At 38.1% G+C, this 27,931-nt stretch overlaps 1 protein-coding gene across 1 annotated transcript in view; it reads right to left on the bottom strand.

The window, feature by feature from the left end:
• Positions 1 to 27,931, bottom strand: part of LOC145777089 (cilia- and flagella-associated protein 44-like) — a 38,720-nt gene that overhangs the window by 7,762 nt on the left and 3,027 nt on the right. The window contains exons 3-30 of the mRNA XM_082588377.1: positions 27,572 to 27,721; positions 26,963 to 27,040; positions 24,370 to 24,472; positions 21,264 to 21,397; positions 20,186 to 20,268; positions 19,195 to 19,366; positions 17,874 to 17,981; positions 17,153 to 17,272; positions 16,461 to 16,565; positions 15,768 to 15,968; positions 15,326 to 15,430; positions 14,770 to 14,955; positions 14,105 to 14,345; positions 12,903 to 13,157; positions 12,084 to 12,260; positions 10,833 to 10,981; positions 10,082 to 10,300; positions 9,610 to 9,735; positions 8,995 to 9,208; positions 8,355 to 8,515; positions 7,711 to 7,899; positions 6,690 to 6,874; positions 5,633 to 5,747; positions 4,894 to 4,989; positions 3,777 to 3,973; positions 3,297 to 3,411; positions 2,086 to 2,266; positions 1,375 to 1,499 (exon numbers count right to left, since the gene is read on the bottom strand). Of these exons, the coding sequence (XP_082444503.1) occupies positions 1,375 to 1,499; positions 2,086 to 2,266; positions 3,297 to 3,411; positions 3,777 to 3,973; positions 4,894 to 4,989; positions 5,633 to 5,747; positions 6,690 to 6,874; positions 7,711 to 7,899; positions 8,355 to 8,515; positions 8,995 to 9,208; positions 9,610 to 9,735; positions 10,082 to 10,300; positions 10,833 to 10,981; positions 12,084 to 12,260; positions 12,903 to 13,157; positions 14,105 to 14,345; positions 14,770 to 14,955; positions 15,326 to 15,430; positions 15,768 to 15,968; positions 16,461 to 16,565; positions 17,153 to 17,272; positions 17,874 to 17,981; positions 19,195 to 19,366; positions 20,186 to 20,268; positions 21,264 to 21,397; positions 24,370 to 24,472; positions 26,963 to 27,040; positions 27,572 to 27,721 (4,290 nt within the window). The remainder of the gene's footprint in view (positions 1 to 1,374; positions 1,500 to 2,085; positions 2,267 to 3,296; positions 3,412 to 3,776; positions 3,974 to 4,893; positions 4,990 to 5,632; positions 5,748 to 6,689; positions 6,875 to 7,710; positions 7,900 to 8,354; positions 8,516 to 8,994; positions 9,209 to 9,609; positions 9,736 to 10,081; positions 10,301 to 10,832; positions 10,982 to 12,083; positions 12,261 to 12,902; positions 13,158 to 14,104; positions 14,346 to 14,769; positions 14,956 to 15,325; positions 15,431 to 15,767; positions 15,969 to 16,460; positions 16,566 to 17,152; positions 17,273 to 17,873; positions 17,982 to 19,194; positions 19,367 to 20,185; positions 20,269 to 21,263; positions 21,398 to 24,369; positions 24,473 to 26,962; positions 27,041 to 27,571; positions 27,722 to 27,931) is intronic.

Genomic DNA, 27,931 nt, shown 5'->3' with positions numbered 1-27,931 from the left:
AAGTAATGGTTGTTTCTCGCTATGTCTTGTCGATAATACAAATATAGCCTACGATCAATAGTTCACGTCCGGAAAAAAGAATAAGTGGAGGTACAGCTAACAGCTGAATCAAAGAGTTATTCACAAAAGAATTACACCTTCGATACTCGTCAATGTTTATTTCTGATTTATGGCGCATAATGATCGGTTTTTACATGTGGAAACATAACAAGCAGAAGCCAACAAGCACACTTTGTTTGATTGTGCAGCAAACTTGTTTGGCGGCCGTGTTGGGCAAGCTGTTTGGTCGCTGTCACAATCATTTAAGCTGTGCCTTGTCGAATAATTTATTTTATGTTGCGTTGATTGTATATAGTTATGGCTATTTTTTGGTATTTAAATGAAACACTTGCGGTCTCTTAAAACTACTTAGCGGTCACCCAAACCAAACCTTAAAAAAAACCTGCTGACGATAGCTCCTGAAGAGAATCAGACTAAAACCTGCAGCTTCGAGCTATGAACAACATTCTAATCACGATTTTGATGTAGGCTAGAGTGTGTGGAAGAAGCGTACGGGAACAGGATCTTAATGCTTTTCCACAGACCCGGTCGGATTTTATTCGTTTTTTTTATATCTATATGTAGAAGCCGGATCTTCAATTTTCTTTTTTTTTTTTAAATTTTCAACCCAAAAACGTAAATTTTCAATTAGTTTCTTGCAACATTTCCAAACCCTGAGAAACTCTTGAACCATGCGGTTTGTGTGCGTTACTGTGTAAAGAGTAAGTTACATGTCATGTCTTCTGTCGCTTTTTGAAACTCGCAATTATGAAATGGAACTTCTCGTAGAGATATGAACAACAACAATACATAGACTTAAAATGAAGCGCTGTTGAGGAGCAAAGTAGTTGTACTGTAGAGTGACGGAATGAACTTCAAACATTCTCATGGCAACTTTGACAAATTGCTGCTTTCTTAACAACGTCTCTGTGTGCCAATGTCATGCTAGCTTCCACTGTCATCAATTAGTGCACATGCAGAAAGTTTCACCCATTTGAGAGAGTTTGTTCAGAACGCCAATTATTTTTTCTGAGTAAGATGCCGGAAACAAGTTTTGTTCAACAAATACATGTCCAGCACAACGAATTAGCAGGCCTTGCAGATTCGCATGGTAGTCATCACTGTCATAGTCATCACCAGTTAAGAGTGATGTTTTCTCACTTCCAATAATTCCAGCTTTAGAAATTTGCAATCATGCAAATGGATATCACGGTTCGATGATCAGTATTCGATAACATTGTAAACAATGTACTGTATTTGTACTGGATTAATGAAAGCCCCTGCATTTGAATGTTCTGTTGTTGTGTTCGCGTAGGCCTAGTAATCGTTACTCACCGAGTCGCACGCAGGCGGGCATATTGAGTCATCAAATCCTCCTTCTACGGAATCATCCTCGTCTTCATCTGAAGACCAATCCGACTCCTCGGATGAAGATTGCTCGCTGTTCTCATCTTGGCCCTCTAGTGGCAGACAAGAAGACAGACTTAAAAGTGGACACCAAAATAAACAAAAATAACTACAAGATAACATAAGACAAAAGTAACAGCTCAACATCGAAAAGCGTCGCACAAAAAAGTTAATTTTTGTTAGAAACCGAAGGAGAAGAATCCTCTTCCCTTGAAAAGCGTGAGCTTTAAGCGACAAGATTAAAAAAAAAACTAATTTTGAACAATATCAGACAATATGAATGTAGCCATGGTGCGTTGTTGTATCGTGATGACCAACATAACTTGAATCTTAAACAAAAAAACTTCATTTGCTTGCTAAGCTCTGCATGTTAATTTAAGATTTCGAAAGTGAAAAAAATATTATTTTAACCAACTCATAAAAACTTGTTCAGATAAGCAGTATATTGCACTTTAATTCTCAAATGTATAAAACAAAACTGAACGGTTGGAAAAGTTCAAAAAATAATTGTTGGCAGTTTCGTATGGACACGAGAAGGTAACGAGCATTTAGAAGCGTGCGTCGAAGTGTCTACTGCAACCTAAGACGAAACTTTCCATGTCAAAATACAAGAACAGAAGAAATTAAGCAATATATCACCAAGAGCCACTTTCTTTTTCGATCTCTTTATCCGTTTCTTAAAGACTTTGTAGAGGAAATCAGTGAACTTGTTATTGTCCCCGAGTGATGCAGTGAATGCGGCATACAAGGTTTTCTCCTTCTCCATCAGTTTATCAATGTCTCGTCGTTTTGCCTCCAATTTTACGTGCATTTCAGCAGCCTGAAAATGAATTTGAAGTCTCAAAAGTTGTTTTAGAGTTGATTTAATGCTTTGATTGTTAGAATGGAGGTCCGGTAAACAGCTTCCAAAACATGCTTCGTTCTTTCAAATAACAAAAAAGCATATGAGTTTTAGAGTAAAATCGTTGGAACGTCAAGTCAATCATGCAAAAAAACATAAAGAACCCAAAATGGAGATACTAAACTCATGTCCAGCAAACGTTTCGAATGTTGGGAAGTTCTCTTTGGACCTTCATAACACCTTACAACACCTTAAAAACATTAAACGTACATGACTCGTATGGTACGTTTTACGTGATAAATTTTACAAAGATGTAATTAAGAAATTCTCATTTCCCAAAATCAATTTCGAAGTTTTATTCCAAACTTTAATAGCAAATTGGAAAGTCGGAATAGATTTATTATAGGCTTGATGGTATGGGTGGCACTACACGAGACCAACGATATAAAAATCTTTGGGAATTAATGTTTTTTAGAAAACATTTCCTGGAGGTGCGAAATGACGGTGAAACACCAGCGGCATAGAAGGGGACATACACAGTACACACTATACAATAAAATACACACACTTGGCGTCCCTGAAGTTTGACTGTCGCTACTTTCATTGCACAGGACTTTGTTAACAAGCCAAGATTTGTAGAGTTGGTCTAAATAATTTTGTGGTCTAGAAAGCAATGCTGTGGAGTCGGAGAGATTTTGGCGTGTACGGAGTTGGAGTCGACCAATTATAAACCGAGAAGTCACAGTGGTATATTTTTCACCTGACCACAGTCCTGATGTGAGAACGCTCCAAACAGTAAAACTACAGCAGGTACTTCATATTTGAAGGGTTTTTGGTGCTGATTTAAAAGCTCTGTGTATCTCAACACCTCGTTCAAGCAAATCTTTTTTACGTGAAATCAATGAACACTACACTTAAGCCAGACAACAAAATCCGCCTTTTTCACATTGATTCAACGTTTGCAGACATTGTATAAACGACGGATTTTGCTGTCTGGAGCGCACTTAACCTTTCCATTAATTTCTGCCATTTCGTTTCTTTTGCTAGTTACTCGTCCTGACAACGCATTCTCTCGCTTCTCGTATTCTTTCAGGAGGAGCAATTCTTCTATCAAAGTCACTTCCCTTAAAAAGAAACACTTTTCTCGCCAATTGATCAACTTGCTATAGCCAGCTACTGAGTCGCTAAACGAGTGTTCGACACCAGGTCGGGCCATTTCATTGTTTTCGTAGCAATGTTAAGCCTTAAACAAACTGACAATGACCTTTGTTCAGTTCATGCTTGGCACTAGGTGCTGATAGAATGAATTTAAAACAATAATAATTTAATTCACAAAGCCGCGCATCATCGTGAGCGCGCTGAAACTACCTGTGAACTGCTACAAGCATTGCGAGCAAAGAATGTATGGCGTTGAATCCATTCACTACCCAGCCATCCAGCGCTGTCTGAATATTAAGGTCTCGGCAACTTACTCATCTACTGTACTTACCTCAAATTTGCCATCTTCAAATCAACATCTAATTCTTGCTTGGTGTGACGTAACAAACGTAACTCAGCGTCAAACAGCGTCATTCTGTCGCCAATCAAGCGGAACAGTCGGTCTCTTTCGTGTTTGCCTCGAATTCTTTCGACCTGTTTCATCTGTAGTTCCAATTCTGTTGGCGGGACTACTTCCTGCACTGGGGGCTACACATAAATACAAAACAACATATCCAATTGCGTTTAAAAGATGATACGCAAGAGCGATGGCAGCTTGCAAAAGTCCTTTGTCGTCAACAAACGTTACATCAATGTCAAAAATGACTGATTTGCAAGTTGAGCATAGACCCAGACAGCAAAATCTGTCATTTTTGCATTGATTCAACGCGTGCAGACGTTAAATCAATGAAAGAAACGACCAATTTGCTGTTTGGATCATTGCTGGTATGTTTGGAGGTGAACACAAAAATTGGCCCTTGTCTTCACAGCTCATTGTCCACTTGCCTTTACCGTCCACTAAATTTAAACCTTAAACCGCCGGATACAACGATGACAATTATAAAGTTAATTCATTGGGATTGATGGTTTGGTTTTAGACCTTTATCTTCGAACTGACAAAGCCTTGATAGGTTATTCTTGGTAGTTTCGCATACTTGTAGAGGCTCTTGACGAAAGGCCGGTTACCGAGACTGACAGAGTGAAGTTTCCGATCGTTGAAATGTTGTTGCCTGGGAGTTATTCCATCCACTAAGTGCCGCTGAATGGCAGCTTGAATGAAGAGTAGTCCTGAAATGCGTTGCTCAAGCGCACACCCCGAGAGCCGAACCGGCGCCGCGCGATCACGAGTCGGGCGCTGAACCACTGAGCACTGAGCTAACTGGGCGGAGTGTGATTATGATTGTACATAAGACAACGCGTTGAAATTTGATATCTTCCCATCTCAGTCAGGTAGTGAAAGATGCACGTAGTAAGTAAACGTAAATGCACGTAAAAGAAATAATTGGAAGATATTATAAAATGTAAACAAGTTAGAATGAGCGATGGTTGATTTAATTGTCTGTGCAATGGATTTGCGCACAGTGTTAGCAGTTATCATACTAAGCAATCCCAAACAAATGCCCACTTACCGCCTCCAGAAGTTTCGCTTCCACTGCGGGGACAACACTGCTGTGTCTTTGCCTGTGAAATCCCTTGTCGGATGATTTTGTCACAGCAACGTTTGGCTGCATACGATATTTTACAACATCAATGAAACATGGTCAGTACATGTCAGGCACAAAAATATACACTTGAAGTTTGTGCAGTGATCCCACTAGCTCAAAGCAATGGTTTATTTTATACAATTTGTTTAATTTTTAAGCAATATAGTTGGACTGAAACTGCGCAACTGTAGAATATCAGCATTGAAGTAACAAAAAAACAAATTCATAATAAAGTACCATATGATGATGCAAAATACTGTATGATGACGTACAGTTTACGTTACGGCCTTCATTTTTCACGTCATCATAAGGCCGTCTTTTCACAAAATTAAATTATCAAGTTTGATCTCAGCTCAGACAGTAAATCAGTTTTTTACATTGATTCAACGTATGTTGCTATCTGGAAGACAATTACGATTCATCTGACACATTGCAAGAATCAACTCATTGCAAAATGTAATGTTAAATTGGATGATGCAAGGCAAGCCAACTAAAAGATGACCAAAAATGAAATGTTCTGACACTATCAAGAAAATTACAGGACTGAAAAGCATCCCAGAAGTATTATTAACAACAAAAGACAGAACAAGATGAAGGGAATTCATAAAAAAGTTACAACTGATCAAGCATGATCAGTTGAAGAATATTGACAAGGCAACCTAACCTCAAGAATCAACCCTTGAAATAGACCACCTCCTTTCTGCATCCTGGACTGGTTTTCTCTGTCTCTTTCCTCCTTTTCAAAGGTCAGTAAAGTTTCTTTTGTATATTCATATTTCCTGGACAGTTGGAAACACACGTGAATGTTGTTTTATAACTAACGTTATTTTACGTCGTTTGCAACGTTGCAAGTGACGTTAATATAGCGCAGCTTTCTGGAGGTTGAATATTGAAAAGCTTGGGTGTTCATCAGGACAATTATTGTTTCTAGCACTAGTTGCAACGTTCATCTGATGAAAGAGAAAGTAAAATCAACTTGTTTATTGTTGCTTTTACTTTCACTTAGTGCTAGAAACGATTTCTGGAGGTTTGCAAACAACCTAGACTGCAAAATCCATTATTTTTACATTTATTCAACGTCTGCAGACCTTGGACGTAAAATGACAGCTTTTGCTGTCCGGGAAACAATACTCTTGTTTCTATTTGAATAAGGCTATTTACAAGTGTCTTTCATGATGGCGAAAAATCTAATCGAAACAAAAAATATTTCCACTAAACTTAGGTGATTTCATTGAGCTAGTAACTATTTGATCACATTCTACATCCATTGAAACTTTTCATTCATTACAATAAATTAATATGAGTCGCGGGTAACCATGGTTGTTGCTGGCATTTATTAAATCTTCATTTTTTTCGAGGAAGAAAAGATTTATTACGTAAAGGGTTGTGGCTGACACACTAATTTGACCTGATCAGCTTTTGAAAGTAGTGACGTTACTAGGTATAGTCGTTGCAATAAAAAACACCCCAAGCTTGTAACAGAGCTGCGTTACTGTATAATCAACGCAAAGGTTTGGGTAAAAAGGCAATGACAAAAGCTATGGAAATGAAGCAACTGAAACCAAGCCCAAGAGCCATTTGTATATACTTTGTGCTTTGTTACTTCATAACGTAATTGTGGCATCACAGTACAAAAGGAGCACTTCTTGATTTTGAATCTCTGGAGTTTATTTGTAAGCCACGGATTGTAAATAGTTGAAAACTCCTCCTGCAAACTATACCTATGTGGTTCTTCATCGAGATGACGCTCCGGAATATAAGGAAGATACAGCGTCTCCTCTTCATCCATATTTTCTTGCAATATTTCCAAAACTTTCACCTTCTCATTCAACTCTTCTATCATCTTGAATTTTTGATCTCTCAAAGAAATAAGTTTCTCATTGAAATCTAACTTCGCCTGATGAACCTAACGAAGGAAAGTAACAGTAAAAACCCAACCAGACATATGAGTCCTGTTTTCAACACAAATTTTATGAATGAAATAAAGTTGTCTCATTCTCTTCCATCGTAATTGCCCACGTTCCAACATACTACAAATCAACAATGGGTCATGAGTGGAAATTTTGCAAAATGTCTCCACTGATAACTAGCTATTACTTTGGACTATAAATATTCGTTGGAAAAGTAATATAAAAATAATGAGAAGTTCGGTTATAACCATATGAAGGATCCTTGTATAACTTTTCATCCTCAATAACATCGATGAACAAGAGCAGATGTTGAGAGACATCAGCTCCTATCTCATTAACGTTACAAAAGTTGCATTATTTTATCATTTTACAGTATATACCATGATATACTATGAGCGGTGGGATGGCGCAACGGATAAGGCGTTGGCTTTCCAATTATGCAAACCTGGTTCGACTCCAGGCTTCAGCTGGTTGTTGAAAACACCGCTCACCTCTACCCAGGGTGTAATAAATTGGGTGGGCGTAGTTGCTGAAGTAAAGGCGGCCGAATGAAAGGACCTGGCCACCCTACTTTCCTTAGTACAGAAGACTTAGAACAATGAGAATCTTATCTCCTCATACCCAACACTTGAACCAAGTATTGGGCCCCCTTTACCTTTCACCATGATACCAACCCTACGACGGCATAATGCACATGACTGTTGTGCTGCATTTTGAACCCATGATTAGTCTGTGTTCTGCAGAGACCTGAAGCAGAAAAACAATTGCGCATGTTAGAAGTGCTCGCCTACTGCAAAATACGTACACGCTATAGAAGTAAACATTTTCTCACCAATCCCTGAAGTGTTAGTATCTGGTGTCTCTTCTTCACTGTGTCCATCCTGAGGTGTTCAGGAACTACGTAATCAGGAGCTGTCTTCAATTTAAAGTCTCCCATGTGAGCTTGGGCCTCCTGGATCATAGCAACATCCACGGGGTCTTCATAAAACTCATTAGGTTTCCTTCTAAATAGCTCATCCCACTGAAACCAAAATCTCCAACTGATATACGAACATTAAGGCCACCATCGAACAAAAATGGAAGACTCCACACTCCAGTTTCATCTTTATTTGGGATCATCAGTGAACAATAAATGCACAAGTGGACTAATCGTGGTGCACAGAAGAGATAACTGGGGCAACCATGAATTAATATTTTAAGTAACTTATATTGAGTCCTGTCCTATTTTCAGACACAAGCAACAGTACTGTTAGTCTGCTGCGATTTAGTCACCTGGTTTTCACAAAAATATTGTTTCATCACCAAGTCTAAGCTGTTACAGTCACTGTAATTTTAATCGATTTATTAATTTATTACACCAATCATTATCTCCATGATACAAAGTAGAAGATAATTGAATAAGTTTTTTTTTATTGAGATTTTGCATGTGGTGGTGAAGATTTGGTTGTGCACCAACAACAAAGTATGCAGACTTGCCTCTTCATGGCGCCGTTCTCTCTTCGCTTTCAAATCTGCTGATTTCTGCAAAGACTTCGCCACATGCTCAGCTTTTCTTCCTTGGAGTACAGAGGTATGTTTCCGCAATTTCGCCTCACCAATATGGGATTTGTCGTCGTCAGCTAGAGTTTCAGAGCTCGCTGTGCAATGGAGAAGTCGTATAAAAGTTAAGCACATTTTTCGATGCACGTTGGTTACAGCACATACAGAATATGCCATCATGATAGGATAGCATATCTCAAATATACATATTTCGAGCTATTCGTATGTACACATATTCGAAATACCCCACTCGAACATACGATTTGAAACCGCAAAAATATTGTAATATTCTTTTTAATTTTTGTGCAATCGATGAAAGTAAGAAGATATAAAAAAAACTTAATCAAGGAAAATTCTTAACTATTGCAGGGTAACGGAAATGTAAGCAGCACAATTAAACCAACAATAAAAATTCAGGAAATAAAACACGTGTAAGAACCCAACAGCTTGCATTAAAAAACAAGAAGAAAAAAAGTATCTGGAGTGAAAATGGTATAAGAGCCTGTTGCAAAACTCTAAAAAAACAACGCAAGTATAAAATCCTTAGCCTAGATTGTTATCATGAAAATTAATTGACCTCCGGTTTGCTGCAGTGAAGCTCCTGTGGTTATTGTTGCTTCTATTTCTTTTTCCGATTCCAGACTGGAGGCTCTCAAGCGCTCCGCTACGCGCTCTATGAGATCGTGGTATTCTTCCGAGAGCTTGGAGCCCCGGAAAGACGAGACTGAATGATCGGACTTGAAAGGGTGGACGACTATCCGATCACAATGAACTTGGGAACGAAATCTTGTCTGGTGATTAGAATGATTCATGATAAATCGGCTCGAAATAACGTGTTTGAACCGAGCATGCACTTTTCAGTCAACAAACCAGTCCTTTTTAACATTGATTTGACGTTTGCAGATGTTGAATTAGTGTAAAAAGTGACTGGTTTGGTTGTCAGGTTAGAAGTGAAGCACTTCGCCATATCTTCCTACTGTGATTGGGTGAAAACCTCAAGTTGAATCGTATCAGACGAAAACATAGGTGTGGCAACAATACAGTTTCTTCTGCCAACCAGGACATGTTGGCATTATATTCCAAATTACAGTGCTCCAGAATTGCTTCTTAGAATAAGATCCCAGATAGCGTCATTTTTACATTGATTCAACGTCTGGATAGACATTGTCTTGAATGCATGAAATTACATTACCTGTAGTTTGCGATGAGCCAGGGCCAACTTTTCCTTTTCCCATTTCATTTCCAATCGAACCCTCCCAATGCGGTTTTGTGTCTCCTGTCGTATTTTATTGGTCACATCCGGATCCAGTTCAAATTCCTGGACACAAAGCCAAGCATGCGAATTAATGCTCGAACAACAAATCAGTCGTTTGCACCCCGTTTGCAGGGGTGATTGCACCCCCTCCTTAAAACACAGAAAATCAAATCTATTCACGGTGTAATTGCAAGGTCGGATCAATATAGACCTACAGATCATTGTGTTATGTTGAAATCGCCCTTCCCCCTCCAAGGTAACTAACTGGAATAGCTCCTGTGTTGTAGGGACACAGCAAATACCGTTTTGTCAGAGAAGTTTTCAATTGTAATTAGTTTAAAGGAAGATAAAGTTGTTAAACATTTTTCTCCTGATCACAATATTAACAAGCTACTTTGTGAATACGAACCTGGCGCGTCAGCTGCACTGACTTTGGAAGGGCCGTGTTTTGGTCGAGAAGTTCCAAGAAGACCTTCCGGAGTTTCCTTATCTTTTTTCTCTCCAGCTCTTTTTTCGCTTCTGCATCCCTGATCATTTTATCTTGTTCTGACTTGAGTTTGGCGTCTTCGATGCTGTATGAGTGAGGGTCGTCGATGTCGTCCGCGTGTGTTATAGATGAAGGAACAGTCTAGACAATGAGTTTGTACCATAACTATAGCGTACTAAAGCATATAGAGTTTGGGTATGATGTCCTTATTAGCATTAAATAGGCGTTTTTAAAAACACTATTGATTGCATAAACATTAAACAAGTATTGATGAAAACTAGTTAGTACGCAACCGCACAATGTTTAATAGAAGAGCGTCAACCACCAGACAATGCATGCACTTTACTTGCTGCAGCGTTAAAAAGCATTTCGATCTAACAAACATTTGAAGCATTACTGGACAATACATAGCAGACTTCGATAATAATCGAGCCTGGTACAAAGTTTTCCTTCTTTCGGATACGCATTTATTTACTTTATTTTTTTACTTACTTTTTTTCTTACTTTTACTTACTTACTTTTTTACTTACTTTACTTTTAATTTATTTACTTTTATTTTATTTTCAGTTTTTCTCACTTTTGTTCCAAGTAATCGGGTAAATTCGCTAAACCGACACTGTGATGAAATGCGGTAAGCCGGATTAACGAGGGCTGGATGCAATCATATACAAACCTCAGAGGCAGGAAGTTTAGCGTGTTTTCCTTCCATGTTCTTAGCGATCACCTCATATGAGAGAGAAACATAACCGAACATGTTGCCATCACCACCTGTCGTCAGCACGTAAGCTTCATCGTGGCTTTCTACGATGTCCGTCACAGCGCCTGGATGATGATGACGCAGTTGAGAATTATTGATAACTGCTCAGTGACGAAACCAGATGGTGTGAAGCAGAGATGTGATATTCAACTTTTTCTCGCATGAATATTTCTGCTAGTCTTCCTTGATTTTGTTTAACTGATCAAAGGCAAATGAAAGCAAGGAAGACCAGCAGAAACATTCATGCGACGGCTCGATCTCTTACAAAGCACAAAACGGAACAACTGCGACATTTGGCTGAAAATCGTCAATTATGGAGACTTTTATAGACGCTATTTTGCACCAACTGGTGTAAAATAAATTATTTTTATTAGCCTATTATTACTCCTTGCCGACCCAGGCAGCAAATCAACAGTTTTTTTTTAGACGAACGTCTGCAGACGTTGAATCAATGCAAAAAAATGGATTTGCTCTCTGGGAACTGTCTTGATGAACTTACCCCTATTATCAGGATTTTTAATTTTATATTTTGGGAATTTAGCATTCAAGTTGGGTTTTTTCTTTAGTAAATATACTGCTTTAATAAATTATATCCTTAGGGGTAAGTTTATCTTGGGTTTAAAATCATTTCTGTAAAGATGTGTGCTCGGTTGGTGCCAGAGACTCGGGTTTGATTCCCGCACAGGTCGACCAGTTCCTCTGCTCACCGAGCGAGAAAGCTGAAAGTCGTTTTTTGGGGAAAAGCAAGGTGGTGACATGAAAGAAAGCACTGTCTGCCCTACTGCTATATGTCCTTGACCACCTGGGCGATGTGCCTGGACTGTCTGACCGACGCCCAAAGTGAAATCGGTTTAATGCCAAACGAGAACACTTGCTTGCATATCGGTATGTAAGACACTCAATGAAATCTTTGACCCCACAGCCTTGACCACATTCATAAGCTTTGACAAAATAAAATTTTAATTTTTTTTTTATAAAGTTGTGGAATTTTACAAAAAACTAACAATATTATTGATCACCCTGGAAGATCAACATCATTTTACGATCTACTCAGACATTTAATTCCGCCCTATTTTAAAGAAGATGGTCATAAAGGCACAAAAATGACTTTGAACAATTGGAACATCTTTGTAGGGCCCTGGACCCTGGTAGGCTTCCGACACAAACCTGTGTCGTTGTCGTGCATGTTCAGCTCCCAGTAGTGGTAAAGAGTGTCCATATCAAAGGGAGCCTCTGGGTCGCCATCTAACGGGTACACCCTGATGCGTCCGCCCTTAAAGCCGACAATTAACTTATGACGATCTTTGGTGAACATGAGTGACGTCATCGGTGCGTCATCTGAATCTGAAACGTCATTTAAACTTGAAATTAAATTTATGATGTCGCGGTGATGATTTAGACAACCTTTTTACCTTTCACACAAATGAGGATAAGACGCTCGCTTTCCAATTATACAATCCTGGTTCGACTCCCGCCTTAAGATGGTTGTTAAAAACACCGCTCACATCTATACCTTGGGTGTTACCAGGTCAGTGACCGAGTGGTTTCACTTTCGGTTCTGGAGATGTAGATCTGAGATCGATTCCAGGTCGGGTCCTAACACGAAAACTTTAAAAACAGCACCGTTTCTGTTCTGTTTTGCATAACGCAGTGAGAATAAGTCGGGTAATTTAATGTAATGCCATCGTACTGAGCCCTGTCAATAAAAAACCTCAGTAGTTGTAGAACAAGAATAAATAAAACCATAACATCATTATCATTATCAAGAGTGTAGTAAATTCAGTGGGTGTAGTTGCTGAAGGAAAAGCGGCCATTTTAAATTGTTTTGAAATCTACCTTGTGAAGTAAGCAACGATCATGCTGCTAAAATCGAAACTCAATCAATTAGAGTAGTTTGCGTTCAAACTTCGAATGCTTTGAAAATGATGCTATTCAACCCAAGATATTTGTCGCTTATTCACAACTTTAAAATAGAACTTGCAGTACCTTTAATAGCCACAGCTTGTGTTGGCTCAATCGGCTCATCCGAAACAGCTTTCTTTCCTGGAAATTCGCACTCGTACAGGTATCCGGCATCAAATTCACCCATGGAGACACAAAATCTTCCAGGACTGAGATAAAAAGCTTTGAGGACAGGGCTTGGTTCAGGAGGAAAGTAAAGAGGTTGATCTTCTTTCTCTTTCTCCGCTTCAGGGTCTTCATCTAAATACGCCATCGCATCTTCTTCACTGATTTCTTCTCCTACACATAAAACCAGCAACAAAATAACTTGAAGGCTTTAAGTTCATTGAGATGAAACTGTAGGATCATAAAAAGTGCTTTAGCAGTCCAGTTCATGGATTTATACCCAACAAAGCTAAGATAATAACTGTAGGCTAAATTGCAACACGCTTTCTGAATGAAGTTTTGGATAATGGACACTGAGTTGCTAGACCTGGGTTCGATACCATGTGACACATCACCAAACGTCTCATAAAATACGTCAAATCGAAGATGGAGAGCAATTCCGCTCAAAAGAAAATAACATCACTCTGTTAATCTTTTTATGGCGGCATATCCGGCTGACCGCCTTCGTTCCAAGTCACTTCCTTTCACGGATCACAAACCTCAACACTTCTGTTCTCCACCTCAACACTTAACTTATATGAGTCAAAGATTTTTTACAACGTTTTATTTTCAAAATTCTTCTTCTTTTACTACTGTAGTAGATACAGAGAGAGACTGTTCATCAGACCATTATATTTATCATTTTATTAGCCTTCTTCTGCAATCATTCACTACGAAACAATGTTATTGAATACAAACAAGGACTGGAAGTGTTAGGCTTCCAGTCCTTGTTATTCTTTCGCATCACCTCGCTATGAAGCCACAAACATAAATGTTAAACATTTATTAAAATATAGTTTCCGGAGAGAGTTTGCTTTCTTGTACCAAAGACAGGCAAGACACAACAATACAACAGGGTTGAGCATTATAACAATATATTTTACATATATACAAATAGTTTTAACAGTCGAAAGTTTTTGGCTTAACTTAAGCCCTCATCAGGAATCTGAAAATATTTATAAAAATGCAATAAATTTCCACCTCTTGAAGGGAGCCTAACTGCAGTAACTAGCTATAAAAACATTATAAAATGAAGCATTATATATTTTATTAAAATATAAACAATTTAAAAAATAGCTTGCCTCTCTGTTTTTTCCGCTTTAGTTCGTTTTCTCTTTCTATTCTTCTGTCCGCTTTTTCAGTTTCAATTCTCTCGTGTTCTTCGTTTTGGCGTAGTTGCGACTTGATGCTTTGGAAAGTGTAGGATTTGATGGAGAGACCACTGAGCTTGTAAGATGTGGTGTTGTTGATGTACGAGGGATTAGGAGCAGAGATTTCAAGAACTTTTCCGTTGCTGCAGGACACGAGGAGCGTGGATACAGGCTGTCAACAAAACGTCAGCACGATTTGTAAATTTTTTGAAAGCCTTATGACGGAAATAGTAATAGAGTTCTCGATAAAAATTGAATTACAAGACCTAGCAGTTTTTATTGAAACTAATGACAGCGTCCAGCAGCATATGAAGCTGTAACGTAAACGCGGTCTTTAAGCGTCAGGGGTCAAAGAGCTAAGACTATTTCAGTAGAAAATGTTTTGTCGAACCATAAGCCACGAAACCAGGCAACGGCACGATATTTATTATGACAACAACATGTAAACCTTTTCGGCTGTGTATCTCTACCCATTGTCATCCATCTAACAACTGATTCACATAGGGTTGAAAGAAAAAATCCTACAATAGATTACACGACATTGTTTACATAAAAACAAGCATTATTATTTCTGATCTAACAACTAAGCAGCTTACAAACTCTCTTGGTGACCATTCCATGCTGGTGACCGGACCGGGAATGTTGATGTAGCCAAGTGGCTTGAAACCACGTTTGTTCACCATGAAGAAGAACACAGTGCAGTCGGTGCTGCCTGTAGCAAGCAGCGTCCCGTAGCAATCAAAAGCCATCCCGGTAATGCTTGAAGAGTGTGGTTTTAGCACCTGTTGGGGATGTGCTAGTAAGGTGAGTTTTTGAAATGTCTATCCACAGTCGGATGTGCTAGACTTTTTTATATTTTGATGTAAAGACGACTTAACGTTGCAACCTACAAAAGTGTTAGCACTTTCAATTTAGCAATAGTAATTGTAGGCTACTTTATTATTATTTTTTAATCGGGTTATACCAGCAATAGAAGAACACAAAACTGAAATTTATTTTGTCAGCATATCTTGGATAATCACACAACTGTTGCAAGGCAGTATATAGTTAAAATATAAGGTGATGCGGAAATTTGAACAACCTGAAGACACAGTTGCAATAGCAAATGCCATGGTTGACAAAGATACACGAGAACCAGTGGTGTTAAGATACCTGGCAAAGAACCAATTGAGTGTTTCCTTCGGCTTCTTCAAGTATGAGGGACCTCATGATGCCGTCAGAAAAACCAGCTAGTATCTGTCTGCCAGTTGGATCAACCTGCGAGTGCGCAGAGGGGTCTCATGAAATTGCAAATTAAATACTATAGACATATTGAACACGGTTGGCAGAGTAGGCAGAATATATCAATAATTTTAAATAACGTAGTTCGCTGCTTTGGAGATATTTATGCAAATCGTAACAGAGAATTCATAAAAATGCTGCAATAACTGGCGAACACCTTTTTCGCGGGGACAAGCCAATGGTCTAATCCAGGGGTCACCAAACTTTTTTCTCTGAGGGCCTGATTGCTGCGAGATATTAAAAACAAAACAAATAGATAATGATCAATATGGAATTAATAAAAGATGAAGAACAATAATAGCAACAAACTCACTATCGCCTGAGGCCAAACCACACAAGTACCCCTTGTGTTTGGTGTCGTAGCAAAATACTGACACAACAAGGACTTGTGAACGTAATCGTGGACTCTGACGTAAGCATCGCCTGTTGTGGCCACTAGATGACAGATAGGGGACGCTGAAGCGCTAGTGATCGCACCAGCGGTGTATGAGAATAGCTTTTCCGGGGGTTTGGTCTGCAACAAGAGAGTTGAACCATAGAGAAATTAATTCAAATTAATCCATAATTCAAATAATTCAAACGTTTTCGACACGTACGTGTCGAAAACGTTTGAGTTTATTTTATTTTAATTATGTTATATTTTGTGTGAAATAAAGTATGCTAAACCCGCTAAAGTTACTGTTTTATTTCTCTATGGTTCAACTAAGCAAACTCTCTACCAAAGCTTTAACAAGAGAGTTGTTTAATGTTAATGGATCAGTTTCCCCGTTTTCGTTGGTAAGCGGGAAAGTGGCCGGCAGCTAACAATATAAAGCAAAGCACTTCTTAAACACTCACTAATTAAACATGGCATAACCACTCAATCATTCAAGGATTTGTGCCATATCACTTTTCACTTAACCTAGCAAGAAAAATACATTAAATACTACTGAAAAGCAATCTACCATAAATTTTCATTGAAGTAAGGCCACTCTGCTTTGAAAACGACACTTAATCGAGAGCTTACCGTGTGAGAAAAAGACAAATCAAGTTTCCAAATGACACCGTTGGTATCCTGCGCGTACCATATCGAGGAACCGTCCTCTCCTTCGTTATCCTCGTCCAGGTTGGCCTGCAATGTAATTATCAACGTTGCTCAACGCAACATTCTTGATGCCTGTGAAGATAATTTTGAAATCACTTACATCCCAGACAGCAAATCAGCCGTTTTTTGCATTGATTCAACGTCTGTAGACACTGAAGCAATGTAAAAAAAAAACGGCTTCTTTGCTGTTTGGGATTATAGTGCTGCAAAAATATCACTCGTATTGTCTTCATGTGACACATACTAAGCTGGCATTAGGTGAACAGCTGCATATTGTTTCGTTTGCATGACTGTAACTAGGTTTGCATTGCTGAGGTAACTCGAGGGGGTGAGCCCTCCAAAATAGAAAAAAGCTTGACAAAAAAAGGGGGGTCAAATGAGCTTTTATTTTTCAGCTCTTTTGGTTGAACAACGATTTTTGAATTGAATGGTAAATAGACTTTATAGACGGGTACCTAATTGGACTAAATCTTCAATTGTTAGCAGTTTTAGAATTAGCAAAAACAAGACGGTGTGATGGTTGTGTTAGCGTAAGTTCATGGTATAGCAGAAGCACATGACTGGAAACACTATAAATCGATGCATGAAACAAATCAGTTATCAGGCCATCCTACCTTTACCATAGAAGTAAGTTGCACATCACTACCAACTTTCATCTGATTCATCGGTTCAATCTCAAAGATATCGTAATCGTCGGTAGTGTCAGCAACATCTATGGCTTCCATCTCCCAAACCTTGAAATTTGATGAAATTCGACAAAATTTGTTAACAAAAAACGTAAAAACCCAACTTTTATGCTAAGAAACTTATAAACCAAACTTTTTATGCTAAAAACCTGTAGTCTCAACTTTGAAACAAAAAAGTTTACGGCATTTCTAGTCCATTTTTCAAAGATCCAAATGCGGTTGATAAAAATGCATTCATATTTCAAACGATTTTATGTCAAAGGCTGGAACATTTCGATAGCCATTAGTCAGTTGTTAAGCTGTCCATGTAATCACCGGCATTAGTTTGAAAAGTTATTTAGATAATGGAAAATACAATGACCGCACGCCACTTAGCCAGGCACTTCCAAAACTTCGCGTTTATTTTGTACGATTGGTAAATTTCACTTACAATGCATAACTTTCTTAGTCACTGAGTTTGATGGGATTATGTTTACAAAGAAAACATCAACTCAAGTGTACCTGTCACGCCTCTTTAGACTGTTGTAAGAGCATTTAGTCGAAACGGGGTAAAAAACGGTTACATCCTTGCGACAATATGGCAATTTTAGTCTTTTAATATTTTTTTATGACAAGTAGTCTAAAATTAATTTCACAGAACACTACCTACCCTAATGAAGCCATCCAGTCCTATTGTAATCAGTTCTCCTTCATCAATAACCAGTTGTTGGATGGAGCCCACATGACATGGCTTCTGGTGTTTACGGCTGATCTCAACCTTATTAAAGATTTAAATAAAGAACGCAAAAAAGCAAAAAGCAAGGTTAACCTGGTATTATACAGTGTGTGCAGTAAAACATTAAACAACTACTTGGACCATGATTTACTTCATAATGTCAGGGTAGGCTACGTTTAAAGTTTTTTATGAAGAGTGACAACATAATGGCCATTCTGGCATAGCAGGGTTTCTAAAGTCCAATTGTTCATTCAACGGAGTAATTCCTTTTCTTGCGGTGAGTTGACTGACATTGTATTAGAAACAGAAAAATGCTACTTGTTTTAACTTTTATTCTACAACTCTCATTTCCAGACTGAACGTTTTTTGTCTAAATTCATATCACTTTGAAAGTTTCATTTTGTTTAGAAATCTCTTAATTTTTAGCCGATTTTTAAGTTTGCGAGCTACAGTATAAATATGTTGGGGGATGATCCAACTGGTTTATGATTATTTTAATTAATATAATTCATAAAGTACCATTCAGCTATAAATTTACAATCCAGATATTTTGACACTCGTCAAAAAGCCAAAAAAAGAAAAGCACAGCACAGTGTAAAGAAAGCACAGATGACAATTTTCCAGCACTATTCCATTGCTTAAAAATAATTGCAAATTAAAGTATAATTTATTTTCACGCAGGTAAATATGATTCTTTGGGGCTAGTACCGTTTTGTTCTACCCCCAGGTATAGGCATTTTATCAGCAAAGTTGCTGTTTACCTCAATCACTGGTGAAAAGTTATAGTACCATTTGGGAACATGAAGGAAGGTCATTATGTACTGTAAAAATGCATCTATATACTAAGCTAGTGGTTGGAATGTCAAAAATTTTGGCCGTGGAAAGGGTCGCATATCACATCTGGCCCACACCACATTGGGTTATTTATTACTGTAGGCTATTTATTTGCGTCAGACAAGAATGTCCATATTCGAATAAGCAAACAAAAAAATACACAAATAATAAATGGTATACAGTTGCACATACACACAGCAACAGCGCAAAAGTAGCCAGAAGACAATTCAACACGATTACTGGTAGAAAAAATGGACTGCCGTCGGCTCTGCAAAACTTGACAGACTTCTTTTGAAAGCAAAGAGTAAATTACAAAGAATGTTGCATGGATGGAACGTAGAGCATGTTTCAAACAAAGCATAATTGATTGGAATATACTTGGTGACGCAAACCAATAAGGACTTTATATCCATCCACCCACCGTAATTAGGCCACCATCCCACAACAGCATATTCCCCCACTCTGAGCCGGAAAGCACTTTGCCATCAGGAAGTTCTACATATCCTTCGATGTCACTCAGAGCAGTTTTACCAAACCGTCCTAGTTCTCCTTTAAGTTTTAAGCCTGTGAAAGTTCGTGCCATTCTCCAAAACCTGTCAATTTATCATGTTCTTGGATTGGGCGGCTGGTTCCAAAACTTAGCAACTCCTGTTTTCTAATTTTGACATGCAACGTGGTAAAGAGCTAACTAAGTGAAATATGCATACGAAGCCGAGTAACGTGATCAAGTTTAACATCTTCAAGTTTATTACATATAGAAACACAAAACTACGCAACAAGTTGAACTTGAAGATGTTAAACTTGATCACGTTACTCGGCTTCGTATGTTCAATAAGACAAACTCTCTACCGAATGTGAAATATGCATTGAAAAGTGAAACACTGCATATAGCTAGTGACTCTGATGTTTCTGGATGAAGGCCAGGTTTCTCTGAAGCAATATGGAGAAAGATTACTACTAAATAAGCGTACAATGTTTTGTCCTATCTTAGTGACCAATTCCAGTTTATTCTTCAATTCTAATTTCTACCAAATTCCAATCATTTCTTACCTTCTCATTGACGGAAAAAAAATCACGTTTCGCGTTTGAATATCAAAATGAAGACTGTTTCTCATTTCACTTTTCGATCACTTACGTCACCAAAACAACTATCCAATCCGCAGAATGAAAAATTAAAACAATTTTCTTTTACTGCACTGAAGATATCCCTAAGATCGAAATAGCTGGCCTCTGCAATTAATTTGAGGTTGCAGATGTTTTAGTTTACACTTGTTGAACACAAAAATATGTTGGCTCTTGAAGTTATAGAAATTTTGACATATTTTGTAAATTGTCACCATTGCGCTTTTTAAGTGGCCGACCACTGATCTAGCTTCAAGAGAACCTGAACATAAAACTTCCGCTGCCGGTACCTGATGTGTGAGATTCCACAAGAAGTAAGATGACCTTCTTGTTCAGGAGAAAATGTTACACGGAAAATTTCTTGAGAGAAAGCCTGTCAAAGTTATAAACCCGTTGCAATTAATGCTCGTAATCTACGTTTATTGTAACAAATTCTTACAAACATGAGATTTGGATCTTTTTTAGATGCAGGCTTACAGTAGCCTGCATCTACATACTGTATAAAGTTTATTTTGGTGAGATGAAACGATACAGCAAAATTTAATTCCTTGATTATTAATTATTATTTAAGATAACGGTTATCCTTGAAAAACAACAGTATGGGTTGCTGCAGTTTAATTTGGCAGAAACTGGTCATTAGAAAGCTTTCCGTAGAGTTGCATTCTTGTAAGTCATCCAACTGTATTTCATTCACAAGATACACTGAATGAGAATAGCAAGCTGCTATTTCTAACAGTACGATGGTTACCATTTCCAAATATTCAATGCCAACAAACGTCAGGTTGTTGCTGAAGCAAATCTTGAACGTGCGAGGGAAGTAGCAAAGTTTTCACACGAAATTTAATGCTTTTTTGCATTTATAAGAATCTAAAACAAGAGTTCTTAACCATGGGTGCTTGCACCACTAAAAGGTAGGATATCGGTTCCTCGGATGTGGGTGCTGAACCATTAGGGTTTGTTGTGAAATGGAATAATTAGCTGTTAAGACTTTATTTACCAGGTTTTTAACCAAAATCACCCAATAAAGTGACAACACATTGAATTATTTTAGATTGTTTTCGGTAGCCTACGACTACTGCGAGACAATTCACTGCAGGTAGCTTATATGACATATCTTTTGAATCGCTCTAACCACTAACTACTGAGAAACAACATAATCATTCCATCACTTTAATGCTGAACTAAAGTGTATCCTCAGTTGGCATAATTTGTTCTTTTTACATTGGTTCTACGTCTGCAAACGTTGAAACAATGCAAAAAGGACGGACTGAGGATGATTTACAAAAAAGAGTTTTTATTCACTAAAACACTGAACAGCAACCCTGTGGCATTAACTATCACACAGGCAAAGCAAAAGAATCAAATTACTTTCAATCGCAACATAATTTTCTCTTTCTTCCAATTCCAAACAGTGAGCCAATAATCAGGCCGGGAACCAACTGAAGCCAACAAACTTCCTTTTGGATCAAAATCTATGCAAGAATACGCTGTTTCTGTGCCATCTGGAAAAAAGAAAATTCTGCACTTTTATTTAAACGTTCTTATATTTGTTAAAATTACTTGCTAACATTGTCAGCTGAGTGCATAAGGGGTTTTGGCTACATAATGCCACCTTAAAAACTACATAGAAATATGATTCTATTTGAATAAGAACCTTCTGAGGACCCTTTTAAGGATTAAACAGGCCGTTAATGATTTTTAGGAGATTAGTAACTTTATTTGCTAAGCTCTATATGATACGACTGGTATCATAAAAAAGTTTAGCACCCCAAGTCAAACAAGATTTGCTAAGCCCATGTATTCTTTCGTTTTCCCAAACCTAGTGCTTTGGTGCACTCAAGCTAAAAATTTATCTGGTTTTGTTTAAAAGGCACAGGTCAGGGTATTTGATTTCGTGATTAGTCCTATTTCGATTTTCATCCAAATCCACTTTATCTATAGATGAACAAAGAACATTCCTTTCAGGTACTACGCTTCGTAAAACTTGAGATAAACTATTTCCAATTATATTCAGTCGCCATCTCCGTTTGAGGAAGATTGTGCATCAACATGGGTTATCTTCATTCGCGTTGTCATTATATATCAGGGCACCCATCGGTTAGCCACTGCCTGGTGTCATCGTCAATGAAGACTAAACCTTCCCTACCACGAGGTGGTTTGTACAGTGAGCAATCCTTGATTATATGGACTGTCGTTTGCATTTTATCACACTCACAGGTGGCACATGTCTGCACCATAACGTCCAACATCAGTACGTAAACGATTACGCCTTGATGAGGCAAGTCCAGAGAGGTCATGAACCAACTAGTTTCCAGATGTAGATCAGAATACTTCACGAAGTGGAGATGTGCTGCTTGACCACTGTTCACACCACGCCTCATGATACCACTACTCACTAAGGTGACCACCAGGTCGTGTGCAGCGCGTACAGATGGCTTTCTTAATTTTAACCGCTGCTTTGGAGGTTTTTCCAGTGTGGTTGCATGTAGCAAATAACCGGGGTTTAGGACTTTACGGCTTAAAGAAAGGACAGCACACTGGCGCCAAAGTGTAGCTGGCTTAATATCTGCAAGGACAGGTAGACACTAGACAGTCAGTAATAGTTGGTCAGAGACAACCAGGTACTGTTCGCAGGCAGTTGTTGATTGGCACCTCAACAAGGTCAGTATGGACGCTTCTGCACCAAATAGCAGCACAATATTCAGGAGGGGCGTAGACTATGACTAGATCACCTGTTCTCAGCATTAAGGGGCTTGCACCCTACCTTGTGACCACAAGACGCTTCAAGAGTGCGATGCGAACTAACACTTTTTCACGTTAGTGTTCTAGGTGTTTGCGTAAGAGACCGGTCGAACCGAACCCCAAGGTATGTGGGTATAGCTTCAAAAGGAAGTGTCCGGCCGTTATTTTGGATGTTAGTTTTTCTAGTTGAGTCTCTATTACATAAGTGGAAGGCAGAAGTCACAGTTTTCGCACCATTCAGCTGGAAGCGCTATTACTGCAGATAGGACGATGGAATATCCAATGTCCATATCCTTGGTAAAGGTGTTCTGCACTACTTCCCATTTGTGATGTGACTAAAGAATGGCCAGGTCATGTGCATATGCGTATTTATTGGAAGAAGTATTTGGAAGGTCATAAATATAGATGTTAAACAAAATGGGGCGAGAACAGATCCCTGTGGAACTCCATTTCTTAGACGTCTTTTCTTTCCGTCATTGGTTTTAAGTTTGAAGCTGTGGTTGGAGATAAGTTCGACAATAAATTTAACCATGTTTCTGTCTGAGATTATCTGTAGCAATTTGTGAGACCCCTGTGCCAAACAGTATCATAAGCCGCAGTAAGGTCTAGGAAGAGTTGGTGTTATTGGAGTTGTTGTTATTAGAACATGAGTCCGGTTGAGATGAGTTGTTGTTATTGGAAGATGAGCCCGGTTGAGATGAGTTGTTGTTATTAGAAGATGAGTCCGGTTGAGATGAGTTGTTGTTATTAGAAGATGAGTCCGGTTGAGTTGAGTTGTTGTTATTGGAAGATGAGTCCGGTTGAGATGAGTTGTTGTTATTAGAAGATGAGTCCGGTTGAGATGAGTTGTTGTTATTAGAAGATGAGTCCGGTTGAGTTGAGTTGTTGTTAGTGGAAGATGAGTCCGGTTGAGATGAGTTGTTGTTATTAGAAGATGAGTCCGGTTGAGATGAGTTGTTGTTATTGGAAGATGAGTCCGGTTGAGTTGTTGTTATTGGAAGATGAGGCCGGTTGAGATGAGTTGTTGTTATTGGAAGATGAGTCCGGTTGAGATGAGTTGTTGTTATTAGAAGATAATCTATTGTTGCTATAAGATTCCGGAATTGGATCGGAACTTGGTGCATGAAGCCGGGGCCGCTTTCGGAAATGTGACAAAATATTGGTTGCGGGCATACTTATGCTACATATATGTTAATTTTCTACAAAACCCTAACTTTTAAATATTTTTCATGTGAATCAAAATCTGAAAACCAAATAAATATCATGATTTAAAGTTGTTATGGAAAGAAAAGATTAATATTCCTAAAATAACAATACATTCAATAGTGACAATCACACAATTGACACCCCCGCCACCTCCCTCCTCCTCCCCCACTCCCGCATGTCGAGGCATTTTGAAAAATTTTTTTGGGAGTGCGCACCCCCCACACCCCCCCTGGATCTATCCTTGACTGTGACTGGAAGAAAGCTGAAAGTTCTCAAGTGGCAATGGGTTACTCGTTCCATCAAACGATCAAGTTGTCTACATTCTGTTCAATATTTTTGTACGTTATAGTCATTCTTAATTTTGGCAGCTAATTTTTTTTAAGAGTTAAGAGTGTCCGTTGACCGTGTGCTTTCTCACCGTAGCACTAATACCACATTTAGTATTTCATCATAGTGCAAACTATGACTATGTGCTAAAAAATAAAATGCAAAGAACCAAAGTCTATACCGGTAGTAGGCTATATACCTTTGAGAATTCTGTACAACTTCAAGGTAGGATACTCATAAATCAGAATATGCGGTTTAGTTCCTTTTTCTGCCACAGCAAAGAAACTTCGGGATGGATGAACCTAAAAAGCCTCCACTTTTTATTCCGCTTACAAAATAACAAATTATAGTTGGGGCATAAAAATATATAGTTAGACCTCACATTGTTAAATCTTCAGATAATAAAACTCCAACAGGTTGCAATTAATTAACACATAAACTGTGGTGCTATAAAAAATTCAAAATGTAACTGAAGTCCAAACAACTCACTACTCAACTTCAAGGCTAAGGTATATATCGGTATATCATATCAGTAGTAGCGTACAGTACTTATATGTAGCGGGCGCTGTGTGTAGTAGCCTAGTTATTGTAGTGTACTAACTAACTGAGACATTTAACAAACAACACTGAGACATAAGTATTAGGGTGATCCTTTAAAACACTTTTTTGGAATTTTGTTGGTGTCAGGCGTTTAAATTGTTTCATTCGGTGAATATTAGGCTACACGCAAAATAATTAAAAAAAATGTTCTTGCTTAGAGGTAGATCAAGCTCCCTCATTTTTCTGCAGGAGGCCAAATGACTCCTAAGTCCAATAGTCCATATCTCATAAACAACAAATGATGGAAGCTTCATTGAAGTATCAAATGGCCAGACCTACATGACGCATTAAAGTTGGATGGGAAATCAAACATTCTGCATTTTTTGATTCTTCAATGAAGCTTCTACCATTTGTGAGATGTGGATGTTGGAGCCATTTGCCACCCTGCAGAAAAATGAGGGGGCTTGGGTGTCACAATCAATGTACGAGGTCTCGCGACGGGCTGCTTTGTATCTTGACCGAACGTGCTGTTTTGATTGTGAAATTCTTATGTGATATGTTATTATCGGTCACTGCCCTGTAGTAACCTTTGATTGTGAAATCTTTATCATGTGACGTATCTCTAGAACATTTTACCCTACGTGCGAATCTGGAATGTTCTTTTGTTTTTCACCATTGCCAGATGTTGTTTGTTATGATGTAGCATTACGTAACCTTCTCGAAGTTACCAGACCAAACAACCTGCTATAAATAAGTGGTGTAATTTGCATTATTATTATTATGAGAGTTGTGTTATGAGTCGCAGATTGTTGTTGTTGTGGTAGTGGGTAATAGATGCAGAGATTATTGTTGATTGAAAGTTGAAGTAATTGAACACAAGTAGATGAGAATTGGTGCTGATATAAATTGTGTTCGAAATTAGAGTTATTTGAGAATCTGTTCGTTAAAGTCCTTCAAGAATTTTCATTATCATTTCACCAGTAGAACTATTCGACATTTAATTGACTGCCTTTCGGTAATATCCCATTAAACCAAGTCATTGAACCTTTCCAAGTCTCTTTCCTGGTAAGAGATAGAAAGAAATCGTGACATTGAGCTACCTCTAAAAATGAACTTTTTTTTAATTATTTTGCGTGTGATATTTTTCCCCAAATGGAACAGTTTAAACACCTGGCACCAACAAAATTCCAAAAAGTGTTTTTAAGGACCACCCTAACAAGTATTGTAATAGTAAACCTTTTTCAAGTAACCTATCTTTGGTTATGGAAATCAGAGGTTAATACAAGCAAGGAATACAAAACTACATGCTCAGAGAAGGGTGCTTTAAACAAAGTTTTGCCTTATCCAAGTGCCAATATTATCCCAAATATTATTTTTGATTAGCTCAATGCACAAGTCTGGATAGGAAAATTTTTTAATTTGTACATGTTAAAAATGCAAAGGTTCTATTGTATTTGTATGCTACTTATTAAAAGTAAGCTACGGTGAGTGGGAACAGAAATGAAATTACATTGATCAAATGTTGCATTCGTGCCTCACTTGCTTTTCGATAATTGATATAGGCATATTAGTACGGTAGTTTTGTAAAATTCAGGCAAATGTGGAGTGATTTGGTAAGCTACAATATTTGACAAACTTAATTTTACTCAAGTTGTAACATCTCTGAGGAGCCTAAATTTCTGAGCTCTATCGATAAGTAGCCCAAATCAAATGTCATCGTGGGCTATTTTCGCTCGGTTTGAAAATTTTAACAGGCTAGCACTGAACAACTTTTAAGTTACAGCAGTTAAAAACAACATTTGAGATAAAAATTCAGCAAAATTTTCAGGAAGTAGAAGATACGAAATAGGCTTTGAGAAAAAGATCAGTTGAACAAAAGTTGGTATGCCAGATGTTCTTTTTCTCTCAAATGCTAGTTTTAACAAGTTTAAAAGTAGACCAAGCTGGCATATCAAAACTAGCTTGAATTTACAAACATCACTGGATTAATTTATATGAGGTTACTTTGGGTTAACTTGCTGCGGTTTGCTAACTTTTAGTTTTAACAAGCAAGCTTTAATATAGTAAGCTATATCTACTTCTGTTTCACTATATAACTTATGTAGTATTTGAGTTAGAAGTCTAGACTATATCTGGCAACACTTCTATTTAATAGACTCTTCTCTCAGGTTTTCAACAGGATTTTTCATATCCTATGCTTCCAAAAATCCGTAACAGATATATTGTCAATTATTTCTGCATAGCCTGTCAACCGTTAAAGCTCCGATTCCTCCTCCGCTGCAGCTCCGCAAAAATGAATACTCGTTTGTGGCCAAGTGAATAAGTTGTACCTGTAAAATGATATACTTCAAGATGGTAGCCCAAGCCTACGATGATAATAACGCATAAGTTTATAAACTAAACTGTACGGTACGTAGAAAATCGGAATGGCCCGTTTCGGTAAGTCCGATTCGGTGAGTTCCCTATTCGGTGAGAGCGTTTTTCGGTAAGAGCCTTTTTCGGTGAGAGACCTATTCGGTGATTTTTTTAAAAATTATCGGGTTAGGGTCTTATTTCAACGTTTAGCGACGTTAAAACGATGTAAAAACGGCAATGATAATTAGGCTACGGTACCCAATAATTTTCAAAATAAAAATCAAAAAATCACCGAATAGGGAACTCTCCGAAAAAGGCTCTCACCGAAAAGGCTCTCACCGAATCGGACTCACCGAATAGTAGCAGACCCTAGAAAATATATTATGGTGGTTAAGATTTTATCTTATTGCATAACGCAGTTTATCAAACCAAATTTTGGAAGTGCAAATATTGGCTATTGCTTTAAGAAAGCAGTGAATCTGCGGCTACAAGTGTTAGCTACAAACCAGATTCCCAGAAGAAAGCAAAAGCGTTGGTCCAGGAAGCAAGTGAAGATTGGATCGTTTTCGGCAATCATAACCAAAAGAGTGGTAGAACTTTAGAATATCGAAAGGAATTCCAGATCCTTCAATCACACTAGAACCGGATTGAAATTCCTGCAAGTTGCAGAAAATGTTCAACTAAAAAGTGATTCAATAGAACAATGTAGCCTACATTCAGAAATTTAGAATGTGCAAATGCTGGTCGATTGTGTGAAACTTTATCCTCAGTCTCCAGAAAGTAGGGTGGGGGATTTTAAGAAATCACAACTGACGAACTGTGTAGGTCTACATTAATCCAACCTTGCATACACAGTGCACACAATG

This window comes from Aplidium turbinatum, chromosome 9 (genome assembly GCF_918807975.1).
Source record: "Aplidium turbinatum chromosome 9, kaAplTurb1.1, whole genome shotgun sequence".
Lineage (NCBI taxonomy): Eukaryota > Metazoa > Chordata > Ascidiacea > Aplousobranchia > Polyclinidae > Aplidium > Aplidium turbinatum.
The sequence above is the reverse complement of the archived record's forward strand: the minus strand, read 5'-3'. Positions and strand labels throughout refer to the sequence as shown.